Source organism: Cupressus sempervirens, chromosome 3 (assembly GCF_028749045.1).
Source record: "Cupressus sempervirens isolate cs-2001-9-10 chromosome 3, ASM2874904v1, whole genome shotgun sequence".
NCBI lineage: Eukaryota > Viridiplantae > Streptophyta > Pinopsida > Cupressales > Cupressaceae > Cupressus > Cupressus sempervirens.
In genome coordinates this window covers 333,188,386-333,199,245 of record NC_143120.1, presented here as the reverse complement: position 1 = coordinate 333,199,245, position 10,860 = coordinate 333,188,386, and the positions used below count along the sequence as shown (strand labels likewise).

Genomic DNA, 10,860 nt, shown 5'->3' with positions numbered 1-10,860 from the left:
AACTAATTAAAGTACATGTAATTTTCAAGCTTGTTCCCAAAAGTATGTTGATAGGAGGAAATAACACCAAGAAGTTTGAATTGCTTTGTTCCCAAAAGTATGTTGATAGGAGGAAATAACACCAAGAAGTTTGAACTACTTAAAGTATGTACTTTTCAAGCTTGTCTCCAAAAGAATGTTGTTATTTTAACTCGGTCAATATGAAAAAGAGGTTTAAAGCTCTTGTGGTTGTACTTGAAACTTCATTCCAAACAAGTGAAAAATAATAATAATAAAGAAAATATTGATTTTAAGTGAGAAACATAAATCAGTGGATTAATGACATTTTATTTCTTTGCTATTCAGAGCACAATGTCCATATTATGTTTAAAGCACATTCATGACTGCAATGAGTGATATCATTCTTTTGGGATCAATGTTATTGATTGCTTCACTCATTTAGAGTAGTTCTATCAATAGCCACTTACAAGTTAATAGTTTGTGGTCATAATATGAAAGTGCTACTACAAGAACAGATCATTACAAACATCAAAGAGTGTTAAGGATGCTACAAAAAAAATTATTGTGCCATGAGACAACTAGGATGGCAAAGAATTAGACCATTATGTCAAGACCATATGCACAGAGCAATTGTAAGATGTGGAGAAAAAGGTCAGAAATAGGACTATTGAAACATTATCATACAGATCAACTAGATTATTCAAGATTCTAACCTGGAGAAATGAAGACTTGATAAAGGGCCTCATCTTCTTATAGTTTTATTTCCTACCAAAACAATAGCAATTCCAAGACAATAATTAGATTTGGGAGAACTTACAGGTTTCAAATCTGAAGTGAATGTTAGTACATAATCATAGAAACATTATACATAAAAGACATACATCTCTGCAATGACAAGGACTTTCAGAAATATGACAGTACAGAGAGAGCGTCAGAAAAAAAAACATGACACATGTATTAGGAATATGCAGCAAGAACAAACACAGAAATATTGCTTAGAATGAATTCATAATCATGCAAAGATGACTAATAAACCCCGATGGAGTCTAGACAACAAGATATCTTGATACATAATGGCATTATACAAATACATGAAGACCATGTGAAAATGAAACCAAGCGCTTCCAGGTAATAATCCTATTTCCGAACATCACGGGAATGAGATATGTATTCTTCAAAAGGCAGACTCTCAAAAGAAAAGAAAGAAGTTTATTTTGATTTGATAAATACCTGTTGTGAGCTATTTCTATTCAAACACCCTTCAACACTCTTCTTGTCTGCTAGATGAGAAAAATATTCACCCTTTAACACTCTTCTTGTCTGCTAGATGACAAAAATATTCACCCTTCAGCAAGCCAATGTATGAAGTGAACCACAACAAAAGGGTAATACTCTCTGAATGTTTTAAAGTCAATCACTCACATCCCGATATGAAGGCATTGATTTATTTCAAGATTATAGAGGTCCTCGGGCCATATGATTAGCTTCAATTTAAGTCTAAAATTCTCTAACTTCATGTTGCTGGAGTCCACAGACAAAATAATTTTTGATGCCAAAGGAAGATGAGATTTGAGAGTAAGATGAGATTTGAGTGAAGGCACAGTCATTAACAATTCCTCATAGAGTCAGATTTTAGACATAGATAAAGCAGTAATAGTGCCTATAACTAGTGAAGAAGCATATGAAAACTATTGTCTTTCTGAACTAACAAAAATAAAAATAAAAATAAAAATTTTATAATAGGTAAAGAGATTTTCTCATTCTATAATCGATTCCAATCATAAAGGAGAGCTTGAGTTGAAGAAATACATTCATAGAATATAATTGAGAGCTTGGCATCAAACAATTCACCATAGGCATCTCCTACATCCAGACACACTGAGATAGTGACCTATGAATAAATCTTTTCCCTTTTTTTTGTGACAGTTATATCTTTCTATGACTGATTTCTTTGTGCCAAGGAAGGATCTTTAGTCCTTACCTTGGTTTTCCTTGTTTCGTATCTTGTTTTGTTTCTTCTCAGTCACCATTTGGTGCTCTGCTTTGGCTGGCTCTTTTGTTTGTATGCTCAGTCTCATAAACCCTTGTGGTTTTATGTTGGACATTAATATTATTATTATCTTATCAAGATTTAACTGCATAGTTTTTCAAGTCTTTCATTAACTTGCATTTCATGCTTTGGTTTTCAAAAATCTGTCTCTCATGAATATGAAAGGTCTGCTTATCACTCATTTTATCTAGATGATGTTCACAGGGGTGAAAGATCAGAACTTCCTAGAATGTCACCCATCCATTACTACTCCAGCTCAAGCACTCTTTATGAAGAACATCCCAGCAGTTGCATCATTTTTCACCCACATTTTATTAATGTTATGAAACCTACCTTTATTTATAACTGGAAAGTCCACTTTAAATCACATGTTCGTTTGCTAAATAGAAAAAATTTGAAAGAAGCATTTATGGTTAAAAGCAAGGAAAAAATTATAAAACTAATCATTAATGGAAGACGGGTATGCATTGAAAGGAAAGAAAACTAGTGATCAAATCGTATTTGTGGTCAAGGGTTATTGGAATGTCAGATAAGTGCCTTGTTTCAGATGAAGCTTAAGACAACGTCAAACTAATAAAGCATGGGAGGTTGTCCCACAAGCATCAAAAAGAGATTCTTAATCTAAAGCTTTAAGGACAAAATGCATTGAACTATCCAAACTTGAATTTTTGTTAAATAATGTTTTCAATGAATCTTCAAGATTAGACAAACTTGCACCAAACAGGTTGTAATCACTGATAACGTGAATAAGTTCCATTTCAGACTGGCATAATATGGGTTCACATTCACTATTTAGGGTTTTTAAAATTTCACCTTAATTTAGTTTGTCTTAGTTGTTTTTGGTATTTTTTATTTATGTGTATGCATACAGTTCAATGATTATTTTTTATATATTATTTTGCTAGCTATTCCCCAACCTTCCCAAACATTCAAAAGCATTTTCTATCATTAAAACTTCCCTTTATCTTCAAAACTTGGAAAAATGCTGAATTATATGTATTGGAAATCTTAAAATGAAATCCCACAGAACAAGCACCGAAAAGTGTTGGCCCTGCAGATTGGTCTCCAAGATAGATTCGAAACGCTGAGTTGAAAACATTACACATGCTACTCCCAGAAGCATGCTTTCACAGAAACAAATATTGCAAGAACATTGAAAATTTAAATCCACACTAATCAACCTTTCCCAACATCTTCCAAGGTTGTGAACTTGTGAGAACTTCAATCTCAGGAACAAGGCATAGAGATCTTTCAAGATTATTAAGCAGACTTTTTCTTTTAATATTTTATGGCGGTGTATTAGCAGTTGGGAAAGAGACAAGAAAAATAAGCATTTGTATTATTATGTGTATATTTGGAAGGTCTTTATTTTCGAGTATAAATAAATTCACTCGTGGTAGTTGAGATTGACTTTCTTGAACTTATTTGATTGAAAAGGTTGTGGATTTCTTGCTAACTCTAATTGATCAACCAAAATAAAGGGCTCCAAAATATTCATGAGAAAAATATTTCAACTTGCCATACATATCATAGCTCCTGGTTGAGCTCTCCTTGTTGTATTCCTTTCTATCTTAATAAATTTTTACCCCTCTTTTTCCATTAAAACATGTCAAAAGATATTTCAAAACTCAATATGTGCAAGATCTCACCTTAACCATGGCAACATGCTCAATGCCATCCAACTTTGATTGGTAACAGTACACCTGTAATGATCCCCACATTGTCGGTAGTCTGGCAATAGCACTCCGTTCAACCAGCTTCTTTCATTTCCTCTTGTACCTGCAATATTAGCGCTCTCAGCCATTAAGACAATTGAAAGAAAAGAAACATCAAATCACATCAGAAACTTCAAGTATTTAAAGTTGTTTACAAATTTACTAGGTTCAAATTAAATAGCAATGTCAAAACTCCCATCCAAGAGGTTCTCTTTGTAATATCTTCATCTTGAAGTTAATTTTTTCATTCAACAACTGCACTAAGAACTTAAACAAATACTTATTGTTAAACTTCAAATTATTACCCTCTTTCTGGCATCGGAACAACTTATCTCCTACTTATTAATTTAATCTTGTTGACAGAAAATTCACTGTTAACCTTTAGGCTTTAAGCTATTACCATTAAGACTAGAGTGTCGAGTGAACCAAAACGTGTTGAAAGAGATTAGTGACCATCGTCCCTATAGAAAAAAAGCAAAGAGAAAATGAAAGTACCTGTTAAGGTCTGCAATAGATATGAGAAGCAGATTATGCTCCGTAGCAAACTCTCGTAATCTTGGTAAGCGTGCCATTGAACCATCATCATCAACTATTTCACAAAGGACTGCAGCAGGCCTCAATCCTGCTAGTATTGCAAGATCAACAAGAGCTTCTGTATGCCCAGCTCTCTTTAGTACTCCACCTTCTCTATATTTTAAAGGGAATATATGACCAGGCCTCCTAAAATCACCAGGTTTAGAATCTAGAGATGCAAGTGCTAGTATTGTATTTGCCCTATCTGCTACTGATACACCTGTGAATGTGCCTACTTTTGCATTCTATTATTCACCAGATAAGGTCTACATTAATAATCCTTCTAATTTGCACTAAAAGAAATAATACCAAGGAAAGAGAATTTTAAATAGCAAAGAGATTTACAAAAACTGGCACTACATACCACAGTCAATGTAAATGCGGTTAGAAGTGTCTCTTCATTTTCTTTGTCTGGTACCATTAGAGGCAGTCCAAATCTATCTAGATCCTCTTCCTTCATAGCAACACAAACGATCCCAGTTCCATGCTTCACAATGAAGGCCAATGCTTCTGGGGTTACTAAGGATGCTACCATAATAAGGTCACCTTCATTCTCCCTGTCTTCATCATCCACTGCAATAACAAGCTGTAGATGCAGAAATCACAAAAATATTATTAGATAAAATATAGCACCTTTCCGAGGGAATCCAGGTCTTGTTGGTATTGGGGGAGTGGCCCACTGTAGTTCTGGTGATGTTAAATTCTTTTTCTCAGTTCATAAGGGTGATTTCACTAACAATCTCATGGAAGCTCAGGCTATTTTATATGCTGTGGAACAGTGTTGCTTGCAGGGATGGCATAAGATTATCTATGAGTCTGATTCTCAGGTGGTGGTGAACTTGCTTTCTTCGCAGGAGCTTGACAATGTTAGTTGGCAGCTGGCCACTATTGTTAATCAGATTATTCTCTTCTCTACCTCTTTTCAATTCATTAGGTTCACGTATATCCCTCGTGAATGGAACAGAGCTACTGATTGTTTAGCCAAATGGGCTTCTAGTCATGATCCGGGTTGGAATATTATGGATAGGAGGCAACTTTCCTTTCAGATGGTGCAAGAATTTGATGATCTTGTTGCTTAGGATCAAGCTCCTTGTTGAGCCCTCCTTGTTGTATTCCTTTCTGTCTTGATAAATTTTTACCCCTCTTTTTCCAAAAAAAAATATAGCACCTTATGTTAAACTGGACAAAATTAATGAGATCCCCATTCTTGTTCGTGTTTACAATCCCTATTCAAATAGTTGGAAATGTTTCAATTTCCTGCTCTGTCAAAGGAAAATTGTAAGTATTGAACTGGAATAATAACTGGATACAAAAAAAGATGGCATACATTCACTCCTAAAATCTGAAAATCAATGTAATGCAATTCAATGGATACATAGAAGAGTTGATATTGTGACCAACCCATGATCAAAATGTATTATTAACAGCTATCCTATGTATATAACCGTAATTATATTTTTATTAATCCTTCAGAAGAAAGCTACCAATTTGCAGAATTCCAAGTTGAGGTTCACATTATAAAGACTTTCATGTTGAGAACCAAGAGACTGACCTTTCCTTGTCTAATAGCTTGAATTGCCTCGGGGATGGAGCAAAACCCCTTTGATGGGGAATCAAGATCATCATCATCTTCACTAATCAATTGATTTGTTTCATGGGTGATTTCTGCATCCATGGTATCAAATGCAATTGTCTTATCTAACTTAGTTGATGTCACTAGACCTTTCCCTAAACCAATCATACTAACACCGCTAGGCGTGACCAGATTTCCCATTTGAATGTGTGCCTCATCAACTCCTCTAGTGCTTTGTAAAGATCCATTTCTAGCTACACATCTACATTTTAGAAACGATGTATTCTTCTTCAGGACCAGAGATGACTTTAAAATAGTCTTTTGCAAAGTCAACTGCTCAGTGGACTGGAATCCTCGGAAAACTGCAGAAGTGTTTTTATGGCTGAAACATAACAGAAAAATGTCAATCTACAGCAATGTCATTTACAGGAACAACTTACTTCCATCATATTCATGACTGGAAACTTTAAGCAAATAACCTTAAAGAATTAAAAAACTCCTGAGACTAGTGACCAAAGGAAACTACAATAATGGAATACTAGATTTAAAGTAGTTCTGGTAAATCATCCAGCCAGACTCAAACATAATATCGGGGAATAGCTATGCTCCACAACATTTTAGAAACAACAATCTAGGAGTTGGGAGACAGGACATTTGGGAAACTTCAATTTAGTACCTCTGTAGCTAAATTTTATAGAAACTTATCATTAGGCATCAAACGAAGCAAGTTTTAAATTTTGAGCCTTCAAGAATGTGTTATATTTGTGTGAGAAACGCGAATATTCAGTAGTAAATAATCATTAGTTAATGATTATCCATTGTGTGGGAAACAAGAATATTCAGTAGTAAATAATCATTGGTTAATGATTATCCATACTCCTTTCTTTTTACCCTGTTCCTCTTCAAGTTTGCAGTGCTAGTGCAAAAATAATTGTGTTAATTGAGAGTGGCAATGCAAATGGGTGATTTACATATAGGGTGTGTTCTAGAGATTTATAAAGGCATGCGAGGGACCATAGGCACTTTGTTTCTATATTTTTGAAAAGGTTGACTGTCTTTTTAAATTATAAAAGGAGATGTCTTGCTACCCTGATACATCCCAAGCGAGGATGCCCAGACATCCCACCCAGCCTAATCAATTGATATTCTCAAGAGGTATCCCTAATATCTCTATATACAGAGGACAGCCAGAGAAAATCCTACGATTTCCCATCTCCCAAGGATGTAGGTGGGAACATGTTTCGATGTATTCCTGGTAAATAGTTAAATTCCCTAGACAGTGCATATTTAACTAACAAATTGTGTCATTGACAGCATAATTAAATTGAAATATACATACACATTTGTTGTAATGAAACTAGTCAAGAGAATGCCTCAAACAATACACTATCCATGTATTTGTATCTTAGTTATTGGTTCGGATGTGGGTATGGATGCAGGTACAAGAACCCAGCAAATGGATGGGTGAAAAAATATATATCTATAAAAAACTATACAGACTTGTAAACCTAAATCATTTGATAGTTTGATACTTCATCATTGATCAATGCCAAATGCCAAATGTACCAAAAAAAAAAAAAAAAAAACACAGTCTAGGAAGTGCATCATGTAAGCATCCAAACCATATGCACAGGGATAGGGTATGCATCTTGCAAAAAAGACTAATAATTTTTCCATCACAATGAAACAAAATCAAATCTGCCCATAGAGTGAATCGTAAAATGGATCAAATTCCTGCACTATTTAGGCTCCGTTTGGTTGCTGGAATATGAGTGGAATAGGAAAACGAAATTAGAATATGTTTTATATTCGTTGTTTGGTAAGCGCAATTGGAATTGGGAATAGGAAGACATATTCCAATTTTGCCCCTAAAATGAGCATATGTCTATGCCAAAAAATATCTGTTATTGGAATAGGTCATTTCCATTCCCATTCCGATTTTTCATTAAAAAATAATTTTTAATTTTTTTTAAATTTTTTTTTTCAAAATTTTTTTTTAAAAAAAAATTTTTGAATTTTTTTTTTTAACTTTTACTTTTTGAATTTTTTTTGTTAAATTTTTTTTAATAACATTTTTTTAAATTATATCTATTTGTTTAAAAAAATGAAAATGAAAATGAATTAACTAAAAAAAAAAAATTAAAAAAAAATTTAGAAAAAATGTTTTTAGAAATACAAAACTTAACCTTATTCCTATTCTATTTTTGTACAACCAAACAATAGATTAACATATTCCCAGTCGAATTCCAAGTGCACCAAACATGATTGGAATTGCCTATTTCTATTCCCATTCCTCATTTCCATTCCCATTCCATTTTTCTATTCTAATTTTCTATTCTTATGCTAGCAACCAAACGGGGCCTTAAAGAATTCAACGCCCTTCTAATGACATTTTACTTCCACATATGGTTCTAGGGTGTTTTGTCCCTTGAGCTGGTAAATACTATATTGCTCTATTAGGATTAACGTATCGGTGCTTTAATATTTAAAGATGTGTAAACTGGGAACAAATCCCTGTCATCCCCCAGGGGCCCCCAACAAACAGTGGCCCATCCCCACAACATCAGCAAGATAGTGGAACAAGGAATGTCCCTTAGACATTACCTGTCTTTGAGGAAACTGAGGACGCATACCTAGAATTGGTTTTTTCTTTGAGAATACAGTTTGAAAGAGAGTGATTGTCTTCCTCAATTCTCATAACTGATCTTTGAACATCTGTAGGTGTTGTGGAGGATCTTCATCAATGGCAACAATCAAGCCAAGCCACTCATGGATGATTATGGATTTCTCTCTATCTTATTTCTTTAGATTGGTTTGAAAATCAACTCTAGTCTTGTGTATATTTTATGTTGATACAAGCATCGACATGTGACTAGTGCGAATTCTTACAAGCGCTAATGAGATCCCTATTGGTGAATTGCTTGATGCCAAGCTCTAAATTCCTTGAATTGTTGGTGAAAGCTTATGCACTGTGAGGATTGATGTTAAGCTTGTCGTGTAACTTGAATTCATGATTAAAACAACAAATAGCCAAATGAGTAGTAGTGCACGTCTCAGGCTGCTCTTGGTATTTTCCTCTGCATAAACCATATAGGTCATAAATTTTCTACACAAATTATTTCAGATATTTGAAAGGAGCAAGGTATTCTGAAAGTACTGTGATAGAAACCTTTACATTACTGCATATCAGGTGAATCTTTGCTGCATATTGTACATCTTCGTAATATTTAAATAGTTTAGGATCAATCATATGAAAGCCAAACAATTGTATTTCTAACAGAAGTAACTAAAATAGGTCACAGGAGGCAAGGTACTTGCTATGGGAAAAGAACATTGTAGAAAATGTGAAATTGCCAAAAATGATGTTTGTAAGACATTTTATCTTTGCATGTCTGAAAGCAAAGTTCTCATATGCAATTATAGAATTATCATGCAATCTGTTGCTAAAATAAATCATGCTATAAAATTTGAATTCGTAAATCTTTCTGATATCCTCAGAATGTTTTGTTCTCAAAGTTTTTTTTTCTCTACAATCTTAGAGATGCTTAGTAAGTCAAATATACATAAATCGATTCAGCATCAACAAAATTAATCGCATATTTAAAATGAGACACACCTGAGTCGATCATTCCAATAACTTTCTTTGGTCTGAAGAACACTTCCACATAACATAGCTCATGCTGGTCCGAACAACAACTTTACCTTAAAGGCCCCTGTATCCAAGTTAGTTGGATGTCTATGAAACCAAATCAGCATCTAGCAATATTGTGATAGACCTAAACAAACCAGATCCTTGAAGTATTGACATGGTTGATAGGCTAGAGTACCTAAACCTCTTAAATTTATAACTCTTATTGTGTTTTGAATAGCTTTTACCCTACCTACTACATCACAAGCAGCCAGTTTTTGTGCTGCTATTCAAAGACCAATGCAATCATCCATCATCATTTGATATTGCTTCTCCCTATAAGCCAAATACGCACATGGATATTCTGACTAAGACATCATACAAATTTAAAAACACCCTTGGAAGTAATGCACAAATTATACTCAATTAGTATTTGATGATAGAAAATAAAGTACGATCGTAAATACTGAACATTGGCAACTAAGATTATCAATATTGGAACCAAGAAGAATAACAAAACTCGAATTAAGAAATAAAGTCAACAAATATAGATCTGTTATGAAAAATATATGATTAGAAACTGCAATACAACATGAAATCCAATGTAGATAGCTACGTGTTGTAAGAAACGAATACAATCCGAGCAAACCTTATAAAGTTCATTCAAAATTTGTAATTGGAAAGTGCAAATTTCATGTTCTTAAAAGTTAGCTTTCAAAATCATTCCCAATATCAATGTACTTAACTATGACTTCCAAAAACTTCATAAATAACTCATATAGATCATAGTTAACAAATCTAAAATAACATATAACTACCTGAAGTGGTTTGTTGGGGTTTGTATCAATCTGAATATGTTGCCTAATTCACATAACCCATTTGCATTTTACCCATCATCTTGCAGGAAGACCTGCAGTGAATTCAAGTCAGTGTTCATTCATTTGAGATCAAACAATGAATGAGAGGATGGAAGAGGAGAATAAACCATATCTACTTGGAAGAGGATGATGGCAAAGATAATGTCAACTTACCTCCCATACTGAAAACTGCAAGTGGTACCCAACACTACATAATAACCCAAAAGCATAATAGAAAAGAATAACAATATTACCTTGATCTCTTGATCTCTTGATCTTATGCATTAACCTCAACAATTTAATGAAAAAATGTGTATAAAATAACGGAATTGGACATGTTATATGAAAATAGGCCAAAGACACTATTACCTACTAAATGATATTTATTAAAAAAAATTGCAACTCCAAGAACACAATGTAGCACAACATGCACAAATAACACTAGTGGAAACAAAGCCTGGAAA

General features: G+C 33.8%; 1 protein-coding gene across 1 annotated transcript; it reads right to left on the bottom strand.

Moving 5' to 3' along the window:
• Positions 1–3,682: 3,682 nt before the first annotated feature.
• Positions 3,683–7,650, bottom strand: LOC149566341 (bifunctional riboflavin biosynthesis protein RIBA 1, chloroplastic-like). The gene is made up of 4 exons (XM_089817385.1): positions 5,891–7,650; positions 4,703–4,924; positions 4,261–4,583; positions 3,683–3,829 (listed from the first exon to the last, which is right to left on the bottom strand). The coding sequence occupies exons 1-4, from the start codon at positions 6,110–6,112 to the stop codon at positions 3,814–3,816; spliced, it is 783 nt and encodes a 260-aa protein (XP_089673511.1). The 5' UTR covers positions 6,113–7,650; the 3' UTR covers positions 3,683–3,813.
• Between the last annotated feature and the right edge of the window lie 3,210 nt (positions 7,651–10,860).